Source organism: Pelodiscus sinensis, chromosome 5, assembly GCF_052426305.1.
Source record: "Pelodiscus sinensis isolate ZL-2025 chromosome 5, ASM5242630v1, whole genome shotgun sequence".
Classification (NCBI taxonomy): domain Eukaryota; kingdom Metazoa; phylum Chordata; order Testudines; family Trionychidae; genus Pelodiscus; species Pelodiscus sinensis.
This window is the reverse complement of record NC_143056.1, coordinates 84,156,588-84,183,231: the sequence shown is the minus strand read 5'-3', so window position 1 is coordinate 84,183,231 and position 26,644 is coordinate 84,156,588. Positions and strand designations below refer to the sequence as shown.

The 26,644-nt window shown below is 44.8% G+C and overlaps 1 protein-coding gene across 2 annotated transcripts; it reads right to left on the bottom strand.

The window, feature by feature from the left end:
• Positions 1–369: 369 nt before the first annotated feature.
• Positions 370–25,902, bottom strand: DDB2 (damage specific DNA binding protein 2). 2 transcript variants are annotated; one of them, XM_075927656.2, is made up of 11 exons: positions 25,424–25,902; positions 23,302–23,489; positions 18,591–18,721; positions 16,830–17,021; positions 13,559–13,725; positions 11,935–12,034; positions 7,702–7,879; positions 6,190–6,335; positions 5,387–5,551; positions 2,510–2,555; positions 370–1,253 (listed from the first exon to the last, which is right to left on the bottom strand). In XM_075927656.2, exons 1-11 carry the CDS (start codon positions 25,498–25,500, stop codon positions 1,027–1,029), a joined length of 1,617 nt encoding a protein of 538 aa, XP_075783771.1. In that variant the 5' UTR covers positions 25,501–25,902; the 3' UTR covers positions 370–1,026. The 2 variants fall into 2 exon arrangements, with proteins under 2 accessions (XP_075783771.1, XP_075783772.1); XM_075927657.2 differs by lacking the exon at positions 13,559–13,725 and adding an exon at positions 15,416–15,561 and having other exon boundaries at positions 25,424–25,897.
• Positions 25,903–26,644: the final 742 nt, after the last annotated feature.

The window sequence follows — 26,644 nt, the reverse complement described above, 5'->3', positions numbered from 1 at the left end:
GGGCTCACAGAAGCCTAGGTCAATTAGCTCCCATATTAAAGGCAGAGCCTATTTCAACATTTACCTTTTCACAGGACAAAAGGGCAAAAAGAGAGAAAGGAGCAAGCCCAATATGAACCACCCACAGCAGGGGCAGAGCAGCAGTCATTTTAAGTGTTATGCTTCTCTTCATGTGTTTCCTGCTACCCTACAAAATCAGATACTTTAGTTTGTAAGTGAATTCACCTTATTTCACAAGAATGCTTTGTAGGAATAACATTAACACATACTTGCCAGCTGTCTGCGACTCCTGCTGAGGGGGGCTCAAGAACCCCTCACACCCAATAGGCAATTCAACAAACCCCCTAAGATTGTCACTCCCAAGGAAGAAAGCCTGTTCTAAACAAAATTTTATTAACACTTGAATGTTATAAACAGCATGACATTAACAGAGTCTCCCAGCAGTATTGGGGAGGACAGATATTCCAACTATGCCCCAGGCAGCTTTGTAAACAAGCTAACTTTCAAACATAAAAACTTCTAGGTTAACAGGAGCCGAGATGTAGTTCTGTGAGAAAAGTGTAACAGATAACCTTTAGGTCCCACTTTGAGAACACCTATCCCCACATTTTGGGGTACATGACTGAAAACAGCTAGCTGTTGCACTGCAAGGAGAGAGATTAAAGCTCTGAAAATATGAACTACAGCAACGGCTCAGCCCTGGCTGCTCCCACATTAACCTCACATCCCATGACTGAAATTAAAGAACAAGAATAGCGTATAAGCATAATGCTGGTCTTTGTGTGGTCCAATTAAATGAATGCCAACACAGGGCATGCTGACATTCAGGCTCCCATAGTGCTTGATAAAGTGTCACCCAAGTAGGAGGAGTTAAGCAATGACACCACCCCCTAGAGGGGAAAGCAGAGAATACAAGCAGTGACTCCCTACTAAACAAGGACAAAGCAGGCTAGGTGCCCCTCATAATAGATTTGTCCAGCATGATCTAGAAAGCCTGGAGAAGCCTGTTCAATCCTCCAGATTCTTCTACTTCCTGCCCTTTGATTTGGGATCTTTGCCCTTTGTTTTAGTCCCCTCTAGTTCCAGAGCAAGCAGCTTGGTTTTGAGTTTGCTTGCACCTGAGTTTGATTTCTTCCGCAGCCCAGATCTGGACAAACTCCTGCTTCTAACTCCCTGTTCTGTCATAGCTTTCAAGAGATGCTCCTGTTTCTTGGTCACCATCTCTTCCCGACTCCAGATCAGAATGTTAAAGCCTGTGGGGGGAAAAATATCAACACTCAGAAATTCTTCTTTGTTAGTTTTTAATGGAGGAATCACTGACAGTACTAACTTAAATACAAGATTCAGCTACTGCCCAACAAAATATTTTTTCTAGCTATATCCAGTCACTAAGGATGATGATGTATATCATTTCTTCCTGACATTGCCTTCACATACTCCTATTGTAGGAACCTTATACCTATTAGACATATAGCCACGCAAACTTTTTGAGCAGTTGCTGGCAATTAATTAATTTATCATGACCCTTATCTTATCCCATAACTTCCATAAAAAGAGAAAGTTCTATCAAAGACCAACCAGATAAACCAGACCTCAATAAGGCCAGTTTTCCCAGACTCTAGGGCTACATCTAGACTGGCATGATTTACCGGAAATGCTTTTAACGGAAAAGTTTTCCATTAAAAGCATTTTCGGAAAAGAGCGTCTAGATTGGCAGGATGCTTTTCCCCAAAACAGTTTTTGCGGAAAAGCATCCATGACCAATCTAGACACGCTTTTGCACAAAAAAAGCCCCGATCGCCATTTTCACGATCAGGGCTTTTTTGCGCAAAACAAATCGGAGCTGTCTACACTGGCCCTTTTGCGAAAAAGGGACTTTTGCCCGAATGGGAGTAGCATAGTATTTGCGCAAAAAGCACTGATTTCTTACAGTAGGAAGTCAGTGCTTTTGTGGAAATTCAAGCTGCCAGTGTAGACAGCTGGCAAGGTTTTCCGGAAAAGCGGCTGATTTTCCGGAAAAACTGGCCAGTCTACACACAGCCTAGGAGGTCTCTCTGGATATAAAACATGTACAAGTGCAGTTAGCCAAAAATCAGGCAAAGGCTAATGAGACTAGGAGTAGAGGGTAAAGGACAGCGACTTTCTTGCATTTCACTACTCACATTTCAGCATTACCATTCAGCCAATAGATGGCAGCAGCACCCTCTCCTGTGAAGGTTGCTTCTCCTTGAAGCTAATTATCACACTGCACATTTTAGTGGATGTTTTTTCAAAACACTTTACAAACCATCAAGACATGGGGGGGGGGGGATAAGAGGGTAAAGTATTAATTTATTTTACCAAGGAGTTAACTCAGCCACAGTATAAATGTTGGAACTAGTTTAGGTTTAGAACTTGTAAGTACAAAACTTTCTGCATATCTGTCTGGAGAACCCTTTTTGGGGGCCAGAACCCCATGCTTTCCAACTGTTTCAATAATAAAATGAAAGAGAGTTGGTAGCCTACTTACCCATACCAGAGGCCAGTGTATCTCCCATAGGGTTAAACTTATTGAGCTGCAAATGTAAACATATTGACAAACTCAGCCTCACTGCTTATGTAACACCATAAAACAATTTGGGAACTAAAACGTTCCCTAGTGCATAAAGGCCCACAGCTAAACACAGAACTGTTATACACAGGTCAGCTGCTTTGCCGGGCATGACCATATACCACCACTGCCAAAAGGGATATAAAGGTTTTACAGGTTGCCTAGTAAGCATAGCCTCACTGGCATGCTTACTGGAGTAACTAGTTAATTGACATCTGGACCTGGCCAGAGTAGCCCTCTGCTTGTGGTGCAGCAGGCAATTGATCAGTTAAACCTATAGTTTAACCAATCAACATATTATACAGAATTTTATATCCTTAGCTGCTAAGAGCTGCAGATATCAAGGGGCTGGCCAGCAACTCCTCTCTGCTGCATGTTGGGAATTAGCAGGCTGGATCCTCCTATTATATTGATGTAAATCAGGGTAATTCCACTAAAGTCAATGGAATAACCAGTTTAACACTGGTAGAAATGCGAGGAGAATCAGACCCAGTCTTCCTGTTCTACTCAGTTTTCTCTTCAGTCTGATTTCCAGGAAAGTCAGTCCTGTGGGAGCTCAGTGTGCTACTGGGACTGGAATATCACTCTGCTCAGAAGCTGCTGATGAGTAGGCTGGGAGAGCAGACAACATGAGAGCTAACAGACTAAAACAGCGTTTCCCAAACCATGGGCCACGGCCTGGGAAAAAAATACCGGGCCTCAGCGTGGCTGCCAGGGTGTTCCAGGCTCCTGGACTGCCCGTACAGCAGTGGGTCTCCCAAGCCCTTGGCCGGGTTGGGCAGATGCAGCCAGATGTTTCAGGCTCCTGGCAGAGGCGTAGTGAGGGTTACCAGGTGAGTTCTTATTGGTGGCCGCAGAGGGGGCTGTTGGAGATGGGAAGCAGGGTTGGGGCAGTGGGGCTGGCTGTAGGAGATGGGGAGAGGAACTGGCCAGCGGAAGCAGGGCTGGCCAGGGAGTGGGGCTGGTAGGGGGAGATCGCCCGGGGGGGGGCAGGAACCGGCCGGCGGAAGCAGGGCTGGCAGGGGCAGGGCTTGCCAGGAGAGATCGGGACAGAATCGGCCGGCGGGGCTGGCCGGGGGGGGAGGAGCAGGGGGAGAATCGGGGAGTGGGACTGATCAGGGCACACGCAGATCCTGAATAAAAATTTAAAAGCAGTGCCTTTAAATATCCCCACTGCTGACAGAGAGGTTTAAAGGCACTACAATGTGTCAGAATGGAGAGAACCTGGTACATTCACCATCCAGAATGAGAATACGGATAAAAAATTCCAAAGATGGTGTCGGCTTTCTGAAAATAAATGAGCCCCTTTTCAGTACACGATGTGGTGGTGCAGGGTTTTATTGGATTACTCTGGTTCTTCTGGTGGAAGCAGGGCTGGTGGGGGCAGTGGGGCTGGCCAGGAAAGATGCGGGGGGTGGGGAGAACCGACCAGAGGAAGCAGGGCTGGCCGGGGGAGATCAGGAGGAGAAGCGGGGAGAACCGCCTGGCCGGCAGAGGGTCGGGGTGAGCAGGGCTTACTGGAGGGGAAGTAGGGAGGAGAGAATCAGCCGGTGGGGAGTGGAACTGATCCGGACGCATGCAGATCCTGGGGTGCTGCCCATCCTGTGCATGGTCCAGGTGAAGCACGAAGGAGTCTGGCCTTGGAGATTCCATTTTGCCACCCCCCTCAATTAGTTGCGAACTGCCTGGCTGGTGGACACACTCACGCAGCGCGTGTTGACCAGCCAGGAAGTTGGCAACTACAAACTGATACACCTAATAATAATAAAACTTACCTAATTAGAAAATACTGGACATTTTTTATGTCCAGTATTTTCTCAATTTGTTTCTGGACAGAACTGTCAAATACCAGACTGGCTGGTACAGAACTGAACACCTGGCAACCCTACCCCTCCTTGCACCCTCGCTCCTAGCCAGATACCCTGCCCCCAATCTGCTCCTGCTCCTGCCTCCCGCAGTGCCCGTGCAGCACCGGGTCCCCCAAACCCTGGCCCGGGTTGGGTGGAGGATGCAGCGAATGAAATAAAAAAATTGAAAAATGAATAAATTTTCACTATGTGCTTTTGTATTTTGGGGCTGCAAAAAACAGTACTGAAAAAAAACAGGTTCCAACTAAAGTAAAAGTTTGGAAAACCCTGGTCTAGCCAGCTTTCTATCCATCTTACAGTCCATTTATCCAATCCATATTCCCTTAACTTGCTGGTTAAGAATATTGTGGGTGGCTGTATCAAAAGCTTTGCTAAAGCTGACACTGGGGGCTTTGGGAGGACCAGAAACAACTTATTTGCATATTCATCATTTGCTTAATGAATACGCAAATGAATGTTACTGGTCCTCCGAAAGCTCATGAATGGATCTACGGGTCCCCGTGTCAAAAAGTTTGGAAACCCCTGGACTAAGAAGTTACAAACATGTCCCAAAGAGGAAATATTTCACAGTGACGCCTATGAGCATGGCCTGGAAAGGACCAGCTAGCATTTGGAGAAGCAGCAATCAAGGGGACTCTTCACGTGCCTGACCCTGGATTCACTCTCAAGAACTCCCCTTCTTCCTCCCCCCAAAAAAGTTTCAGTCCCATTATCTGTCACAGTCAACCTCTCTGAGGCACTCTTTCCCTTAGCCAGTATATAAATTGTCCTCTGCACGTCACCTTGCCAAGATGCCTTTCCCAGTATGAGTATGAGCCTATGTTAGGAGATTTTGGGTCTTGTCCCTATTGTATGATCCCCCTGCTTCTCAAATCCTGTGTACAGTTAAGGGCACATTGGCCCTTTCCACTCTAGTCCCCAATCTCACCGAGATAATGCCAGATGCATTTGGGTCATAGAGCTGGCACACCATCTCTCCAGTGTTTCCATCAAATATATCAACAGTCCGCAGCTCATCCTCTGTGTATCCTGGAAACTTAGGGTCTGGGTAGCGTCCAGCCACAATGAGGTCATAACGTGGGTGCCATGTTGCCTAGACATAAAGCAGATGGATAATGGTAAACAACTCCAGAGGAACAGAGCTAAAACCTGATACGAATCACAAAGAACTGTGACTCTAGCAGTGTGAGCTTCTTAACACTTAGTGGCTGTGTCTAGACTGCATCCCTTTTCCGTAAAAGGGATGCAAATTAGACATATCGCAATTGCAAACAAAGCGAGGATTTAAATCCCCCCCCCCCCCGCTTCATTAGCATAAAAATGGCTGCCGCTTTTTTCCAGCTCGGAGCTTTGCCAGAAAAAAGCGCCAGTCTAGACGCAGATCTTTCGGAAAATAAAGCCTTTTCCGAAAGATCCCTTATGCCTCATTTTAAGAGGGATAAGGGATCTTTCGGAAAAGGCTTTATTTTCCGAAAGATCCGCGTCTAGACTGGCTCTTTTTTCCGGCAAAGCTCCGAGCCAGAAAAAAGCGGCAGCCATTTTTATGCTAATGAAGCGGGGGGGATTTAAATCCCTGCTTCGTTTGCAATTGCGACATGTCTAATTTGCATCCCTTTTACGGAAAAGGGATGCAATCTAGACACAGCCAGTGTGAAAAGAAATTGTACCAAAGCTTTTTCCAACTTGTTGCTGGCATCTGCTGAGAGATCAGTCTATACTTTCCTACCTCACCTTGATAGGTGTAAGGTGCTGGAACTGCCGATGTGGATGTGGGATCAGATGCTGTAGTTTAGTCCAGTCTGAAGATGCATAGACTCGGATCTCACTGTGCTGGTCTGTAGTCAGGAGCTTAGCACCATCCGTTGGGCTGAAGTAAGCTGTGAAGAAGATAATAAAGCATACAGAAAAATCACAATCCTGTGGCCACAGATGAAAAGGTAAATGGTACATGCCCCTAATTTGTAAGACCATTAAAACTTCCTAAATAGTTAAAGCCACAAGCCCCAAGGAACAAGATCTTTACAAATATTAAAATGAAGTTTACAATACCTGCATGACAGGGAAATATCATCATCCCCATTAAACAGATGAGGAAAAAAAAGACGGAGTGGGAAAGGAGCCAGATAAGAATTGGAAAAAACCCTACAGCAATTCTGACTACTACTGCCCTGCTAGACCAAATCTGCCCTGCTAGACCAAATCTCTCCAATATTGTCCCTATTTTTACCCAAGGAACTTCAGCACAATATGATCAGGAATATCTGTCCAGACAAATTTCACTCTCTATCCCCAGCAGTCTTCAATGTTTTCACTTTAAGTCCTCAGGTGCAGCTCTGCAGAAACTGCAATGTATTGAGCCATTAAGAACAGACATTTTATTAAACAGGGACAGTATGTTTAAGTTATTTTAGAGTGGATACAGAGAAGAGCCAGAAGCGTGATTAAAGATTAGAAAATATCTCTTATACTGATCTACTCAAGGAGCTCAATCAGTTTATCTTAAAGAGATTAAGCAGTGACTTTATTACAGTCTGTAAGTACCTACATGGGAAACAGAAATTTGACAATGGGCTCTATAATCTAGCAGAGAAAGGCATAAATCTAATCCACTGACTGGAAGTTGAAGCTAGACAAATTCAGACTAAGAATAAGGCATAAAATTATTTACACTAAGGCTAAATAACCACTGGAATAATTTACCAGGTTATGGTAGATTCTCCATCACTGGCAATTTTTAAATCACAAGTGGATGTTTTTCTAAAAATTCTGCTCTAGGAATTTATTTTAGGAAGCTCTGCAGCTTGTGTTAGACACAAGGTCAGAGTTGATTAAAATAGTCTCTTTTGACCTTGGAATCTATAACTATCCCTCTATCAGCAACAACACATCAGGCTGAATTCGCCAGAATGCAACGAGAAGGTGTTAAGAGTGACAACACCACTTTTGTATAGGACTTTCAGATAAAGTTTATTATGTTCAGTGTTTGAATTTAGAAACAGAACAATTTTAAACTAATCAAACTCAAAACTTTCACCAAAATGATTTCATCTTTTGATAAATACACACTGAAGCACATGAAAAACAGGATTGATAAACACTTGTCGGAGGTAAAGTGGAGCACAGAAAACTCAAGGGGATGGACTCAGTCACTGGTCACAAAAAGACCAAAAAAGACAGAAAGAAACAAAGACTAAATGGGTAGATAAGTGAGCAGAAAGAGAGAGCCCTACCTCACTGACCTACCAGCATTCACAGGTTTGTCATGAGGCAGCATATGAAGGAAACTTGACTTGTCTTTGATGTTTCTCAGGTCCCAGATTTTGACTGTCTGGTCCACAGAAGCTGTAGCCAAGAGCCAATCACAGCGAGAGTTAAACTCCACGTGAGTCACTTTCTTCTTGTGTAATTTCAGTTTCCAAATCTGCAGTGAAGGAAACAGGTGGTGAGGTTTGTGTGACAGCAACACAGCAAGGAGTTGCAAGACAAGCCAGATGAAGAACTTTCCAACACGGCTCTGGTACAGATAGCCTCTGGAACAGACAGCTTCAGCCTAGACAGTGGAGCTCTGAGCACTCCTTATCTTGCATAACATGCCACCCCATTTACCAAAGGTTTTCGGGAAGCAGCAGTGCTAGTTAGCACTGCAAGCCTTGACCCTAGAGCAGTGGTGGGCAACCTGTGACGCACAGACCATCAGAGTTCTATATGTGGTCTACAAGACATTTTGTTTACTGTTACCCATGCATTGGATTCTGCTACTTTCCGTTCGTGTCATTTTTTCCTACCAGTATTACTGAAGTGATATGCACATAAAGCAAAGGCACATGAAGTGAGGTGTATGCCGAGTGCACACAACATTGACTGAATGCCATGCGCTCCCTCTACATCCAATCAAAGCATTGCTACGGTTCAATCAGCACATACTACGTACGCAAGCAGTTAGCAAAACTATCTTATCCCGAGAGACCATCGTGGTTAGGATAATCTTGTGGCCCACTGAGATGAAGGAGGGCCACTCATGCGGCCCACTCACTACTCTGGGTTGCCCATCACTACTATAGAGCATAGCGCAGGTGTAATCTGGTTACAGCCAGCACTGCAAACCCCATACCACAGAGCCAATGCTCACCTGTATGAGGCTGCATTTGCAGTTTCTGAATCACCCCAAACTTCAGAAAGCTTTGACAAGGTCCCTCACCCAAGACTCTTAAGTAAACTGTCATGGGATAAGAGGGAACATAAGAATGGCCATACTGGGTCAGACTAATGGTAAATCTAGCCCAGTATCCTGTCTGCCGACAGTGGCCAATACCAGATGCCCCAGAGGGAGGGAAAACAACAGGTAATACTCACGTGATCCCTCCCTGTCATCCATTTCAAGACAAACAGAGGCTAGGGACAATATTCTTACCCATCCTGGCTAATAGCCATTGATGGACCTAACCTCCATGAATCAATCTAATTCTTTTTTGAACCCTGTTAAAATCCTAGCCTTCACCACATCCTCTGGCAAGGAGTTCCAGAGGTTGACTGTGCCCTGAGGGAAGAGAAACTTCCTTTCGTTTGTTTTAAAACTGCTACCTATTCATTTCATTTGGTGACCCCTAGTTCTTATATTGTGGGAATAAGTAAATTACTTTTCCTTATTCATTTTTTCCACACCAGACATGGTTTTATAGACCTCTATCATATCTCCCCTTAGTCTCCTCTTTTCTAAGCTGAAAAGTCCAAGTCTTTTTAATCTCTCTTCATATGGAACCTGTTCCAAACCCCTAATTTTTGTTGCTCTTTTCTGAACCTTTTCCAATGCCAATATCTTTTTTGAGATGAGGCAACCACATCTGTACACAGTATTCATGATGTGGGAGTACCATGGTTTTATATAGAGGCAATAATATATTTTCTACCTTATTCTCTATCCCTTTTTTATTGATTCCTAGCATTCTATTTGCTTTTTTGACTGCTACTGCACACTGAGTGGATGTATTCAGAAAAGGTCTTCTCATAGATCAGTAACTGGTTAAAAGATAGAAAACAAAGGGTAGGAATAAATTGTCAGTTTTTAAAATGGAGAGAGGTAAACAGCAGTGCGCCACCCAGGGGCTGCATGGGAGCAGTGCTGCTCAGTATAATCATACATTATCCAGGAAAGGGATATGCAGTGAGGTGGCAAAATATGCAGATGATACAAAACTACTCCAGATAGTTACATTAAAACAGCTCTTTTCAGACTGCAAAGAATTACAAAGGGATCTCACAAAACTGGGTGACTGGCCAACAAAATGGGAGAAGTAATGAACACTGGAAAACATAATCCCAATTATACATATAAAATGACGGGGACTAAATTAGCTGTTGCAACTCAAAAAAGAACTTGGGAGTCATTGTGGATAGTTCTCTGAAAACATGCATTCAATGTGCAGCAGCAGTCAGAAAAGCTAGCAAAATGTTGGGAATCATTATGAAAGGGATAGATTATAAAACAGAAAATATATTGACTCTATATAAATCCATGGTATACCCACATCTTGAACAGTGTGTGCAAATCTGGTCACCCCATCTCAAAAAAGATATAAGAATTGGAATAGGAAAAGGCACAGAAAGGGTAACAAAAACTATTAAGATATGAAATAACTTACATATGAAGATAAATTAATAAAACTGGGACTGTTCAGCTTGAAAAAGAGATGACTAATGATGGATGTGGAGAAAGTAAATAAGAACGATATTTACTCCTCCTAACACAAGAACTACAGGTCACCAAATGAAATAAATAGACAACATGTTTAAAACAAACAAAAGAAAGTATTTCTTCACACAACACACAGTCAACTTGTGGAAGGGGAACCCTGTTATGGTTTTGGGTCTTCACAAAATCCTTTGCCAGGGCATGTTGTGAAAGCCAAGACTATATCAGGGTTCAAAAAGAACTAGATAAGTTCATGGAGGATAGATCTATCAATTGCTATTAGTCAGGATGGACACGGGGGTAAGATAATGCTCTGAAGTATTCCTAGCCTCTGTTTGCCAGCAGCTGGGAATGGGCAACATGGAATGGATTACTTAATGATTCTCTGTTCTGTTCATTCACCCTAAAGCAACTGGCATTGGCTCATGTCAGAAGAGAGGATATTGGGTTAGATGGACCATTGGTCTGACCTAGTATGGCTGTTCTTGTGTTCTTAAACACCTCTCTCTTTGAGATAGTTCCTAAGGCCCAATTCCTTCTCCTGTTCCCTATATCCATTTAACCACACAAAGGTTTTCACTGTGGGGCATTACTGGGGGTGGAGTTGGAGATTAATCTATTCCCAAGAAATGTATTAGGCACATAAGGCACCAGCCTTTAAGGGCATAAACTCAGGGCAACTCTTACAGTTCTTGCGGCCTTTAAAACTGAGACCTGCAATTGCAGGTCATATAGCTAGGAGCAAACAGCTATGAGGAAGTCAGGTATGAGGCTTCTTGCCTGTTGGGCAAGAGAAACAGACTAAAGAGACCAGAGGTCAGAAAAGCCCAATATGGGTTTCCCCATAATAGCCAGGAATTGTTTACCTCATGGGAAAGGTTATGTCCTTCCCAAATGCAGAAGGTAGAAAAGATCTCCGTTACATTGAATTTAGTATTATTATTTTCAACATTTTTGCATCTTCCGAGTATTAATAAATATGCCCTGAAGTAAGGGCAAAGTTATGAACTCAAGTACTTGGAGTGACCCAGCAAGTCACTTGGCCTTCTGATTAACATGATTGTCCTGCCTATCGCACCTGGTGTGGAAAGTATCCAGAGTTCTCACCCTGACGGCAACAGACATGATGACTTAGAACTGATAATAAAACAGGAGCAAAAAGGTGACGTTTGATTGGCAGGACACACTTTTTAAGAGGTTCCAGGCCCACTCACTCTTAGGCAGTTTACTTATCTGTTTCTGGTCCTGGTGTTAATATTCTGCCCCCTTGGTCAGGATGGAAATGGCACAGTTTCTGTTCTTCACCTGGCCTGTGATCAAGTTTGTGACTAGCCTTGGGAGGGACGTGACGTTCTGTCACATCATACCCATGACACTCCCATTTTTCCAGAGGGTTTCTGGAGTCTGTCCATTGCAAGAGGGAACTGACACCTTCAGGAGGTCACAGCTGCTGCTCTCCTGAGGAATCAGACACACTGAGTGCAGGCAAATTCAATCATGCCACCCTTAACTTGGAATCACTCTGGGTGATTATGGGTGTGCTCCCATCTTGGGAGAAAAGACAGACAGCTTCTAGTGCACTGCAGATGGGCAACGAGCACCATCTGGTAAATACAGGATAGACTCACACTCCTTAAGGTTCAGAATGCATGTTTCTCTTTCTAGGGACCTGCTCCTATTCTGCAGAAGGCCATCGGAGCAGAGATAAACATGGCTAAAGAACAAACAACCATCAGGGTCCTTGGAAAGAGGACAGGGGTAGGGAAGATGAGAGGAGCCATACGAACCTTTTCACCACCTGTGCTGAGCAGGACCACGTTACCCACATTATCGCCTGTCACCACAGACCGGCAGCTTCCAGACACATCAACACTGCAGTACCAGAAACTAGAGGAAAAGATCCATAGATCAGCAGCAAATCCTGCACACAGGTAGTAGGAGAAGAACCCCTGAGTATAGCATGTCCCTGTCTCTCTTCAGAGAGGGACTGCAACAGACTCAGAACTGGGTCTTCCATGTGGCAGAGTGGGACTTCAATTATCACTCCAGGGGCAGAGCCCACCAAGAGAACTTTGGGTTAGGAACTGATGTGGCATCCCTTCCAAGTTATTTGTCAAGTAAGCTTTAGATAGCAGAACATGCTGGGGTGTAGGACATAACTGAGGCTGAATGGCCACTTGGTATCTGTATAGACACCTTGGGAAAGACCAGAACCCCACCTGAGATATTGACAATGTGCAGAAAATGATTTAAAATGAGCTTTCCCCACAAAGGGATGAAGAAGCTGCAGCCACAGACTTTGGACTGGAAAATTTCTGGTCTAAAGCTCCCGCAATATACCTCTCAAGGAAGTGAATCAAATACAGGCTTTTGAGAGCCTTGTGTCCCAACTAAAGACTATACTGGGTAGTCAAGTCACTACTCAACTAGTCACTCCCACCCCGCCACTTACTGCTTCTGTATCAAAGGCAGCAAGGCAGGGGGGGAACAGGAGCCAGTGCTGGGGGAAAGCCAGCTTAAAAGCTGGATCCCTCAGCACCTTCTCTGCAAAGGGACTGGGGAGGCAGACGCACAGCAGGGGAAACGGCATAAACAGGGACTTAAGCAGTCTCCACTTGCACTGGATCTCGACTGCTGTGCTTCTGCCTTTTAAATGTAGTAAGAGCCCTGCGGGGATCTTACTACATTTAAAAGGCAAGGGTGCAGCAGTCAGGACCCAGCGTGAGTGGGGTCTGCTTGAGTCCTCACTCGCCCTGGTTCCCGGCTGCGCTCTGCCTTTTAAACACAGTAAGAGCCACGGGCTGATTAACTGAAATTTAACATGCCTGATACTGAGAGGGCAGAGAGGTGAATTCTCTGACATCCAGGGACTTCTTTGCCAAGATTCGACCTGCAGGGGATGTTCACACTAGTATTCAAAACCCTGTAGTCAGGGTGGCAAGCCTGAAAACCCAACCCCCATCTCCAAAGAGATACAGAGTTACCACAATAGGGTTATGTAGGTTTCTGCAGAAATGTTATTTGGTTTAGGCTAAGCTGCCCTATACTCCTCTTAGCCCAGCTCGTGGCAGAAAGGAGAACACTGGCCTGTCTAGCAACCCTGATATTCTCCTTAACTGCACCTTTAAAAGGAAAAGTACACTCCAAGTGCTGCTGCTGTCCTAAGATGCCAAAAACTATATTACCCATCATGCACTGGAACAGCAGAAGTCTAACTGTCCTGAGCATGCCAAACTCTTGGAGTGGGCCCACATGCCCCAGTGTCACACGTCACTGGATCCTCTGACAGCCCCAACAAATGGTAAGAGTCTGTCCTAGCCCTAGCAAAGGAAGTTGACATCAAAGAGAAGAAGAGGGACTACAATGTAAATAGTATGGAGTAGAGGCACAACCCAGCCTACTCCTCCTCACCAAACATCATGGTACTCATGGCCACAGCCTGGAGTGCGGGAGATCACCTGCGCCGCTTTGCCTTCCAGATGCTGCAGACTAAGGGTGCCATCCCCTGAGGCCACATAAAGCTTCACTGCCTCAAACGGGCTGAACTTCATGCCTCCAAGAGAGTCTCCCGGCCCTTTCTGGAACACACAGACAAAGGAAAGGGGCACCAATGTTACTGGGGAAGGAAGGGACAGGAAGAATGCTGACCACCTGGAAATGAAGCCCTCTCTCCATAGCTGAGATACACCAAGGTCACAGAATCTTGTTTCCCAAGAAGAGTGGCATAAAGAGCTATCTTTTATCTAGTCTGTTACTAAACTGAGAATAAAAACGTTGGGGGTTTGCAGGTTCTACTGACTGTTTTCTCAAACAAACCAAAGTCCGCTCCAGCAGCACAATTGTCTCCAGCTCAGACTACAGGATATGCCTGTGGTAATCCATTCCTAAGCCTGGGAGGGCAAGAACACAAGCAACACTTCATGCAGAAATATAAGAAACACCAAACAAACTCTGAATCACTTTCTTTCTATAGGATCGTCTTCCACAGAATCCCTGCAGGGGCTTCCAATGTGTCACGTCTGGTCTTTCCCAAGGTGCCAGCAGGCAAGTTGAGAGCTGTACAGGGGAAAATCCCCACAACTGATTGTGTGGCAAGAGAGGCAGAGGAGTCTTGTTCCAGGAATCATCCCCAGCCTGTATCTACTGAGAAAACAAGTGGGATCTTCACACAACAGAAAGAAAAAAAGATGGAGCTAAGTGGGAGACACAAAACCCTCTCTGATAGCCAGTACACTTCCCTTGCTGCTCACAGTCACTTTGTACCAAGGCCTCATCTTCATTATTGACTTTTGAGAAGCCCCTTCCATAGAGCACGACCTACCTAAAATCCAATGGAAACTGAATAGATCTCCCCTTAAGACCTAGTCATCTTCATCTTGATCAATAGGAAATATTAGTGGAGGATGTGAGGCTCTCTAACCCCAAAGTTAGAGCATGTCTTTTCTATAACCCTTCCAGCCTCTGCTGATCCAGGGAGTCACTTGAACACTAAACCCGGATCTTCAACATGGCAGCACCAAACTATCCCAATGGGCCTCTGGAGTTTGGTTTCATCTTTCCTCAATGACTGCAGCTACAGTAGACATTTGAAAACTAGCTAGGAAACATGCTACTGGCAGGAGGCAGGCAAGGAAAGAAAACAAAGAGGGCAAAGTGGAACTGGCATGCTGATACTACTGGGTCATTCCTAGGACTTTCCTCTGACTTCCCAAGCCAATAGGGCTTGCAGAAGTACTGCAGGAACTCCTCAGATGCTCTACAGAGCCTCTGTGGCAAGTGGGAACAACACTGGTAATTAGAAGATCACCATGACACAGAGCCATGTAAAGGCACAAAACTGAGGCATTCTACTGGTGCCCTTAAAAAGCCAGGAAGGCATAAGAGTGGAAAAAGAGTGAAGAAGTTACTCATCCTGTGCAGTAATGATGGTTCTTCGAGATGTGTCCCTGTGGGTGCTCCACTCAGGTCGCGGCATGAGGATGCACAGAGACCTGAGTGGAGCACCCACAGGGACGCCACTCAAAGCCACTCAAAGGAGAACCCTCCTTTAGGGGAAATGGATTTCTTTCCCTTCCCTCTACAGACCGAATAGGAAAAACAAGAGGAGAGGCAGGCTTTTGAAAGGTAGATTCTGGAACTGACAGGAGGTGGATGTGGAGGGGAACAGAGAGTCCAGCTCTCACATTTCAGAAATAAGTGACGCTCCCTCTCCCTGTGCTACCAGTGACAGCAGGAGGCAAAGGCCCAGAAAATTGCCATGTTTCTTACTCCCAGTCCTTGGTGCTGGTGAAGACCCGGAGTGTATTGCCAGTAAAATCCTGTAGGGTGGTAGTACCAGCAAGTGACGATGTGTACAGCTGACTAGGATTAAAAGGGTTAAACTTCATTCCTGTGATGGCCCCTCCAGCTCCCATCTACAATGAAGGGGATGAACAAAAGAGAAAAAAAAAATCACTAAATGATGGGAAAGCAGGAAAGTCCCTTCTACAAATTCACAATCACTGTGTCCCTAACAGCAACAATGACACAAGCCTTGGCTCCCGAGAGACTACAGAAACTTTCATCTCTACAAGTCTCATCCTGGCAGAGTAGATAACCTCATCAGAGAGAAGATTTCTGCTCCTGAAGTTCCAGGGCATGTGATCCCTGGCTGGACATCACCATACAACACCAAAAAGAAAACAAGGCAACCAGGAATGGGACCTAGAAATCTTCAGAGGATGATCCTCCTCCTCCTCCTCCCAATCTATATTCATGAATTAAGTTTAAGAGACAAGTGTTGATGTGAAAACTACGAGCCCACATATACTTGGGACTGGAATTAGTGTATACATGGAATGGGATGGGCATGCAAACCATTCAAACTCACAGGGAGTCATTCACTCCACTTCTTCACCTGAAATGAATTTCCTTCTTTCCACTCAAAAAGGTGCTCCCTCATGTGAGGCAAAATGAGAAGGTGAAGAGGGGGGAGAGTCAAGCCTAGAATAAATGAACCCTCTCTGCACGCTTCTTACAGATTTCCTTTCTTAACTGTTATCCTACTGAAGTGTCTCACCAATCCCCCACTCACCCTCCCTCCCAAATGCCTGGCCTGAAGAAATTTCACCATAAATTCTACACACACACCTTATTGTTGACCTGCAATCCCCACTCTCCTATTCCTGGGCTTCACATATTGATTCACCACTGCATCTCAGTCTTTTCAGATAAGAATACTATCTGCTGCTATTCCAGTCTTGGACCCCTCATAGTTCTGACAATGCAACTCAATAACGAGGTGAAGCAATCAAAGGGTGTGTCTACACTGCCACCCTAATTCAAACTAGAGTGGCTAATGTAGGCATTCGAACTTGCAAATGAAGACCGGGATTTAAATATCCCGGGCTTTATTTGCATGTTCCCGGCATGGACTAGGTAGTTCGAATTAGGAACTTTAATTCGAACTACCTAGTCCGTGTCGCATGTAGCTGCGGGCAGGTAGTTCGAACTACGGGGCATTTAAAAATGGCAGCACCCGGGAACATGCAAATAAAGCCCAGGATATTTAAATCCCGGGCTTCATTTGAAAGTTTGAATGCCTACATTAGCGATCCTAGTTCAACCTAGGGTGGCAGTGTAGACATACCCAGGGCTATTTTAGTCCTACCTTCCTGCCCACCTCACATACTTAGTGACTTACTCCTTTTATGAAACAGGTTTTATTCAGTACTTCATAGTCCCAGAGAATTATATCTCCACCTTTGGAACCCACAGCCACGGTGCTGGGATGAGCTGGATGCCACTCCAGACATGTCACTCGCCTGTCAAAGGGACTTGCTGTTCGGAAGAGGCGGTATGATGAGAGAGAACGCACGAAGGGCAGCTGGAGACACTGTTACAAAGAAAATGAGAGATTGAGATCTCTGTAGAGCTGGAAATAGGTCTCTGAATCTCTCCAGAACCACTCACAGTCTTTATGAGCCCCTCCCGTCCCATGCACTTCCCAAGGAATTAGCAAAGCAAGGCTAATGCCAGAATATGAGGGAGGCATTCAGCCCAGCTTTCTTCATTTACACACACAATGGAGTTTCCAGCCACATGGGGAGATCTAGAGGGTTGCTGTCTCCCCCATCTTGCTCCATAAACACAGGTCAATCTGACAATGAAACGGTAGTGCAGATTTTTTTTCCTGCTCTGTATGGGCCTTGGCCCCTTTCCTTCAAACAGAGTGAATAGTTACCCCATATTAGTGTGTTCACATCAAGATGCTGCTCCCTTCTCTGAAGTTTGCTCCCTTCTCTGAAGTTAGCTGGGTAATGGGTGGGAGCACAAAGCCCCAGGGAAGACAAGCCACTCCAAACAAATGTACCCAAAACACAAATACTCAAACCACCAGTGACAAAAATGTGGAAGAAAACACTCTCTGGATGATGTAAGAGGAGCTTAGACCTCTGGGCTAGCTAAAAGGGGAGGATACCTGATATTATTTCATTAACATAGCACCTGGAGATACTTTCCTTACAAGAACAGATGCCAAAAACCCCATTTCCTTCTGTTGTGTAACTACTCAACACCCAGAAATATTATACTCCATTCAAAAACATAAAAACACTGTCCTCCTTCCAATGTGCTTACACAAATAAGACACAATAAGACAAAAGGCTAGCAGACATGGGGCTGAGCGGAGAAGGCAAGACAGTGACAAAATCATGTGGTTACTTAGCTAAAAGCAAGGTACAGACTGGATGAATTTATAAATCAAAAATGTAGATAATACATCAATGACCTAGAAAATAAACCTATCCTGGTTGGATTCATACCTTGTGGACATTGCAGAAAAAGTTAATGCTTAAGGAAGGACTGAATGAGGGGAGAATTATGGCTTGGAACCCTGTTCAGGGAAGGCATTACCCAAAACTTGGAAAAAGGTGTAGAGGTGGCCATGAGAGAAGTTGACAAATGAACATCGAGGCTGGCATTATTAGCAGAGTGGAGCAGGTGAAGACAACATGACATGGGACTACATCTGATAAGTTTATTGTTCAGGGCATCAACTGCTAAAACAAGCTTACCTTTGATGATGAAGTTTCTTCAGGTTATACACTTAGGGGGAGAGAGGATGGGTTGGGGATTGGTGAGACACTTCAGTGGGACAACAATGAAGTAGGGAGCAGAGAATTAGTAGAGGGATTCAAAGGTAGGGGCTGATGTGTTACTGATGTACAAGGAACATTATTTCAGCAGTTGCATTTTGTATCAACTAAGGAGAGAAATGTGATAGTAAATCAGACCAAGAATTTTAGTCATTGTAAAAGCATGTAAACCATGAGCCTGGGGTTGGAGTGGACCGCTGGGCCTTTTAAGCTCCCTCATGTGTGTTCAAGCTTTTGTTATAATATTTTGAAGAGAAACTGTGTGGGGAGTTCAGCTGTCCTGTGGACTGATAAACAGAGACCCTCACCTGCCTGAGCTGTGCTCGGATAGAGCCACCCAGCATGTTCTGGTAGATGTAGTGGATGATGCTGCACTGCCTCTCCATCTGATGGAAGTGCACCCCTGTGTTTCTGAACAAGGAACCACCTTCAGCCCAGCCTGCCAGATAGTAAAACAGGGAAACTTACTGACAGATAAGCCAGTGCACGTCATGCTCATTCACTAAGCAGTACTGGTGAGGATGGGTGTATTTGGTGCTGAATCCAGAAGTGGTCTCTAGCCACAAGAGAAAGGACCTCAAACAGTTCCTATGAGTGTATGGGGCAGCAGTCTCATGCAAAGCACAATGCATACTACAACCCAACAAAACGTTGCATGACTGGTTCCCTCGTAATATGTGTCTCCTGGTTAAAGATTCATCCCAGAGCAAAGGAAAGGAGAGGGCTCTAAGTGAGTTTACAGGAAGTGGCTTGGATCCCTGATATGGCAGGGACATATGGAGCCTGAAAACAAGTCCTGAGATGTGGGATAATGGGAGAGATTAACTCCTGGAATCAGCACCTCAACCATAGCAGCAGGAAGAAATCAGACCTGGTATCAGCAGATAAACGAGAGAAATTTAACTGTTTCAACAGAAAATTCCCAAATTGTGAATTCCTAGCCATTTTTCTCCTGCACCCAAATAAGAATATTCCACCTGCTTGTGCTGTAGTTCACACAGCCTGCCTATGCGTGTTTTGTTTTTGATAAAAGACCCATTGGCGCCTGACACCCTTGTGTTCAGGGAGAATTCTGCTGACAAACATAGCATGTTTTCTGTATTTTGCTAGCACTTCTGGTTTTATTATCAGGGACATCTGTGTAAAAAGAGTGTCTCATCAATCCCACGCGTGTGACCTAATCATCCCCACAACAACAGACTATATCTTCCCAGCAGATCCAGATGGCACATGAGGAAACAGAAGAACAAATGAATCTCTTAAGAAACATTAAAATAAGATTTTTGTAAGACTCCTGCATCCCTATATGATACAAAACAGGATGAGAAGAAACAAACAAGAGTATTACATACAATAAAAAAATATCCTTACTTTATACAACATGAGGCCTGGAAATCAAGAAGTCAATACACCCAACCACATTCATGCATGATTCCAGCAGGTGGCTCTCATACTTGCTGTCACTGGATTTAAGAGTATTTCCATTCTAATCTCCCATTTTTACAGATTCTTAACTCTCAGAAACTTTCACTGCCTGAAATAAGGAGAGGCACTTTTCCAGACTTGAGTACTGTCAGGAAGTAGATATATTTTTTAATACTGTAAATCTGATCTTCACGCATTTTTGAGTTTAGGAATAAGGAAATCCCACATAACTGTACTCGCCCTGTAAGAAAATTCTCACTTTTCTTTTTTAAGCATGGCAACAAAAGTAGTGAGTTAAGTCTGAAGCGTGGTCTAGGTGGAGGCTAGGGATGTAAAATCCCAGTTAACCAACTAAGCAAGATCTTACCACTCCAGCCGCCCTGCCTACTGGGCTCCCAGCCCCCACACTGGGGCTGAGGTTATTATATCAGGCAACTAGACTGCAAGCCTCTTTTGAAAAAGAGCATCTAGACTACAACCAGTACTTTCGAAAAAGCAAGCCACTTTTTAGAAAGAGAGCACCCAGTCAGTCTGGATGCTCTCTTTCGAAAAAGCACAGTTTTCATTACATAGCGCTTTTTTTTGAAAACGCACTTTCAAAAAAAGGCATTCTTCCTCATAAAACGAGGTTTTCCGCGGTCGAAAAAAATGCTGCCTTCTTTCGATTTACTTTCGAAAGAACGCAGCAGCAGTCTAGACGCAGGGGAAGTTTTTTCTAAAAAACCCTGTAGTCTAGACACACCCTCAGTGTACTACAGCACTTAAATCAGAAGGATAAGGCTATATTGTTTACACTAGCCTAGTTAATTCAACATAAGTTGCCAACCTAATTGTGTAGCAAAGACCAGGTCTAATGCTTACCCATCTCCCCCTTCAAAGAGAAAAACTGAAACATTTCTTACCCAAAGTTACATATTGAGGAAAAAAACAAACAAAGGAGAAAGGACTCATCAGCATACTGTCAAGTCTGGTAGAATTCACTGAGTATAGCAGAATGGAACTAGCCCTGGTCTGTCTAAATATGGACACAATGTTGCAGAAAATGAACAGAAATAGCTACCATCTACCTAGAGCAGCCCACCAGCTCTAACTTCTATGCAGCATCTTGCTAGTGGACACAGCATGATCTCCAGATGGAAATGCTGGTTTTGACTGCATATGTGCAATACTGACCTTCTGATTAGGGAACAGCATGAAGAATTATATAATGTCACGTTATCAGGACAGTATTGATCTGTCCTACTGCAGAAATGAAGTAGAATTTCAGAAATTCCATAAAACTTAATCAGTGCTCACCGAGTAGTGATGTACAGGCCATCCTTGCTACAAGTCCAAGATACATTAAAAAAAATTGGACTTAAAGTGAAACAAACCAGGGAATTTTTTTCCTCATGGCTGACTTCCATTTGCACATTTTTTTTTTTTTGCGTGACTTAAGAGCGGGGAATGGGAGGACTTATAACATACTAGTTCCTACAAGCGTCAACGGATGTATACCAGAGTAACTTATGGTGGGGACACCCTGTACACACTGCTGAACCCAGTTTTAGGAGAGATAATCATAGAATCATAGGACTGGAAGGGACCTTGAGAGGTCATCGAGTCCAGCCCCCGGCCCTCAAGGCAGGACCAAGCTCCGTCTACACCATCCCTGACAGATGTCTATCTAACCTGTTCTTAAATATCTCCAGAAAGGGAGATTCCACCACCTCCCTTGGCAATTTATTCCAATATTTGACCACCCTGACAGTTAGGAATTTTTTCCTAATGTCCAAGCTAAACCTCCTTTGCTGCACTTTAAGGCCATTACTCGTTGTCCTGTCCTCAGAAACCAAGAGGAACAAATTTTCTCCTTCCTCCTTGTGACACCCTTTTAGATATTTGAAAACCGCTATCATGTCCCCCCTTAATCTTCTTTTTTCCAAACTAAACAAGCCCAGTTCATGAAGCCTGGCTTCATAGGTCATGTTCTCTAGACCTTTAATCATTCTTGTCGCTCTTCTCTGTACCCTTTCCAATTTCTCCACATCTTTCTTGAAATGTGGTGCCCAGAACTGGACACAGTACTCCAGCTGAGGCCTAACTAGTGCAGAGTAGAGCAGCAGAATGACTTCACGAGTTTTGCTTACAACACACCTGTTGATACAACCTAGAATCATATTTGCTTTTTTTGCAACAGCATCACACTGTTGACTCATATTCAACTTGTGGTCCGCTATGACCCCTAGATCCCTTTCCGCCATGCTCCTTCCTAGACAGTCGCTTCCCATCTTGTATGTATGGAACTGATTGTTCCTTCCTAAGTGGAGCACTTTGCATTTCTCTTTATTAAACTTCATCCTGTTTACCTCTGACCATTTCTCTAACTTGCTAAGGTCATTTTGAATTATGTCCCTATCCTCCAAAGAAGCTGCAACCCCACCCACTTTGGTATCATCTGCAAACTTAATAAGCATACTCTCTATCCCAATATCTACATCATTGATGAAGATATTGAACAGTACGGGTCCCAAAACAGACCCTTGCGGAACTCCACTTGTTATCCCTTTCCAGCAGGATTTAGCACCATTAACAACAACTCTCTGACTACGGTTATCCAGCCAATTATGCACCCACCTTATCGTGGCCCTAAGTTATATTTGCCTAGTTTATCAATAAGAATATCATGCGAGACCGTATCAAATGCCTTACTAAAGTCTAGGTATATGACATCCACCGCAAGGCTCGTTATCCTATCAAAGAAAGCTATCAGATTAGTTTGGCATGACTTGTTCTTCACAAACCCATGCTGGCTATTCCCTATCACTTTATTACCTTCCAAGTGTTTGCATATGATTTCCTTAATTACCTGCTCCATTATCTTCCCTGGGACAGACGTTAAACTGACCGGTCTGTAGTTTCCTGGGTTGTTCTTATTCCCCTTTTTATAGATGGGCACAATATTTGCCCTTTTCCAGTCTTCTGGAATCTCCCCTGTCTTCCATGATTTTTCAAAGATCATAGCTAAAGGCTCAGATACCTCCTCTATCAGCTCCTTGAGTATCCTGGGATGCATTTCATCAGGACCTGGTAACTTGCTGACATCTAACTTTCCTAAGTGATTTTTAACTTGTTCTTTGGGTATCCTATCTTCTAAACTTACCCTCTCTCTGCTTGTATTCACTACGTTAGGCATACCTCCAGACTTCTCGGTGAAGACCGAAACAAAGAAGTCATTGAGCATCTCCGCCATTTCCAAGTTTCCTGTTACTGTTTCTCCCTCCTCACTGAGCAGTGGGCCTACCCTGTCCTTGGTCTTCCTCTTGCTTTTAATGTATTTATAAAAGCAATGACTTATAAAATGCTGCATATGCACACATGCATGCACATGCACACACACACAAACAGTAGTTTCCAAACAGATAGCTGAAAATAATGTCCCCACATATCTCCACCCCTCGCTTAGAAACATAACTCAGTTCAAAAAAGTCTTGTCTGAACAGGCTGCTAGTTCCCTGACACCTCCCCACCTCAGCTATCTGAAAGTCTGGTTTACGCCCTTCATTCTCTGAAGTCCTGATTGGCAGAAAGAGTGAGAATCTGAGGGAACATTACCAATTTTCCCTGGGGGTTTGGCTGCTTTCCTCAGAAACAATCTTTTTGCTTGTGGCTCATTCTCCAGTTCTTCATGGTCTCGTTTCCTCTTCCAAGTTGACTGTGCATTTTCTTCCAGATGATGCTCATGCACCCTCGCATGCATCTTGTCTTTTGATTGGTTCTCAGGTGTCATTCTGTCTGCCTTCCTAAAAGTACAAAAACAAAACAAAAAACAAAATTGGGAAAGTAGGATTTGTCATTGCTTCTGGCTTTTTGCTTCCACTGTTGTGGGGAGGGTAATAGGGATCAAAAAGCTGCTCTTTATGCCTTTAACAATTAGCTTTTAAAGCAATCAGGTATCTGCTCTCTCTCAACAAAATTCTCAAATTTGAAAACCACTGAGCTGCACAAAATGCCATAGGCGTCTTTGCAGCAGCCCACATTGCTACATGAGCTCCCTGGTGAGACTCACTGCTTTTTGAAGAGGCTTCACTAGGCTCTGGCACCAAGCACGGTCAAAACTTATTTTTTAGTCAACTCAAATTTCCATGAATCAAGATCCTAAATATTATGGTGGTGAGAAAACTGAAAATGCTGGGCACTCCCTCCTTTTCCTTGACATACACATACAGATTTTGGGACACAACACAAATGTAGACCTCTATTTTAACGCTTTATACCAGTGTTTCTCAACCTTGTTTTTATAAAGTACCACTTTAAAAACAATTATAAGTACCCCCAGTACTTACAGTTTTCAGACACACGATTTTTTTTTCTACCATTGCAACACGTTTGTTTAAACAACTTCATCGTAGCCAGGTGGGCAATGAAATTTTTGGGTGTAGAAAGTACAAAAATAACAGTCTGCTGTAAAACTTAAAACAAAAATTCAGTTTTCTCCAAATTTCAGTTGCGTTGACGTACCCCCCAGACTTCTCTCGAGTACCCTTAAGGGTACTCATACCACTGGTTGAGAAACATTGCTTTATACTAACAAATTAAACTCCCCCACCACAACGCAAAGTGAAAAGCCTTTTACTCGGTTTTCCTCCACCTAGGAGATTCCAAAGTATAACATTTCAATGGCAGATCCCAAGGGGCTTCTATGAAAAATATAATAGAAGTTGATCCTTTGACAGTGGCATATTTTATTTTTAGTTTGTGAATAAATGTCACAGATGTCTGACTATAGCTAAATATAGTTAGACATACACTGTGCAAGCGTCTCCAAATAGCACCCCAATGCCCACTTCCAGCACTCTGCTATTCCCATTTGGAGGCCCACGCAGCTCAGCCCATCCCCTGCAGAACATTGCTTTTCTAAATCCTGATCACCCAGCCCTGCTGATATCCCTCACTTCTGACTCACAACACACCCTGTTGTCTCCAGCCCTTAAATCTGCATCCAGGAACTAGCTTAGTTAGCACCAATTCCATTTTAACTGTCCCACACATCACATTGTTGCCATTGTTGTCATATGACCTGGTTTAGGAAAGAACTGAAGTGTGAATCAAGCAGAGTATATTAGGAACAGTATATCCGAGGCTGAATGTGAGGAGCACCAGTGACTTTGGACTGTCACAAGCCACAGACTGGCAGCATGGCATAAACGGTCTTCAAAGATTTACTGGTTGATTCCTTTCACACTTAAAACCAGGCCCCGCGGCTTTAGCCAGAGCCCATCTCCTGCAGTGCCACCCGGGGGGCACCCCTCTCTGGAGAGGGGACCATTTCTAAAGCTGACGGGTGGGGCACATGCTAGGGGCAATGCTAGGAAGAGGATTCACCAGGTGCATACTGGGAGGTTTCCCATGTGCTCTCTGCACGTACCAGAGGGGAAGGAGGCTGTACGGAGAGAGGGGCTGATGGAACAGGAGCCAGGTCTCGTGGGTTGTATTCCTGACTCTGCCAGTGCCTCACCGTGTGATCTGGAAGGAGGCCTTCCCCGCCTCAGTTTCCCTTACAGCCTCCCAGCGGTAACCACTCGGGCAGGGCACCGGGCGCAAGCAGGCAGCTGACGGCACCTCAGGAGTCCTGGGCAGGACCCCGCCCTGCTCCGAGCCGCTGGCTGCTACGCCGGTCTCCCGCAAGGCCCTCGGACTGGGACGGCGGGAGAGGATTGCGGGTCGCGCTCCTCACCTGGTTCCCGCGGCCTCCGCTACCCGGTCTGGCCCAGCCCCCAGCGCGCAGGGCGAGGGCGGGCCCGACTGTTTCATAACCCGGCCGCGGGGGGCGCGGCGCTCGGGGTCCCGGCTCCGCAGTAGGGAAGCGGCCTGTTGCTGCTGCTCCCGCCGCGAGCTTTCCTGCTGCAGCGTTCCCGGCCCCTTCCCGGGAGAAAGGAGACACCCGGATCCAGCCGGGGAAGGGGGGAGTCGTCTCCGTCCTGGTAGCCCTAGAATCTCCGCAGAGCAGCGAGGCCTCCGCTGGGGCCTTCCTGGCCAGAGAGCTGCATCGTCCCCATCAAGGGCTAGAGGGGCTCAGCAAAAGGTGGTGAACTCTCAAGGCCTTTCAGATACATGCCTGGGGCTGTATCAGCCCTGCCCAGCTTGGCTGTGTCCTACCTTCTGCACCACCATACTGAGCCCAGTAAACCTTACCTAGAAATTAGGCCTCAGCACTCCCCACCCCCTAGCTCTCCAGCTTCTCAGACACGATTCCTAGTCTAATGTGGGAAGTAACAGAATAAATGGTTTTGGAACAGTTCTTTTGGCTTTTTGGTCAGAAATCATTTGTGCCAGTAGTGTTACAACAATGCAAACTACAAACGTTAGTTCTTCTCAAACACTTGCAGTTACAACTCTCTCTGACCACACCAGGCAAAGGCACAGCAACCAATATCTATCCTAAATCTTCTAAACGCAGTTTCAGAGTAACAGACAAACATAAAACAGACAATTTTCTAAAGTGCCTTGCATGATGCTGGAACAAAGAAGTCACACACAAACAAAAAATGGGGATCCTAATTCCAGGCTATCACTAGCAAACATTGCCCAAATCCCACAGCCTCCCTGCTGTGGAAAGAATTCTAGCGGAAAGTAACATTTTTATCTGCACCTTAGAATCAGCAACAAAATTAACACAACCAGCCTGACTCTCTTCTGGAGTACATGTGAGTAGATCTTTTACCATACTCACTTTTATTGGAACTGCCTGTGGATCAGAACAGTCTAGTCACAGACAACAGGTTACCAAAAGACTTAGGTTGTCATCAAATATATTAATCACATTGTTAGACATGGGCCCCACAAACAATCTCAATCGTATGCATTTCTAGAGCACCAAACAAAGACATTGGAGCTGCATGACGATGTCCGTAGTGGATTTTATAATACAAAATATGAATTCAAAATGTCAACATTC

Bases quoted from the DNA above. Each gene is read 5' to 3' on its own strand.
- DDB2 (XM_075927656.2), bottom strand. From the start codon at position 25,500: ATGAAACAGTCGGGCCCGCCCTCGCCCTGCGCGCTGGGGGCTGGGCCA. The intron at 18,722-23,301 runs GTAATGTTCCCT...ACTATCTGGCAG, and splicing joins CAAACCCCCAGGGAAAATTG to GCTGGGCTGAAGGTGGTTCC. The intron at 7,880-11,934 runs GTTCGTATGGCT...CCTTCACTGCAG, and splicing joins TCAGCACAGGTGGTGAAAAG to ATTTGGAAACTGAAATTACA.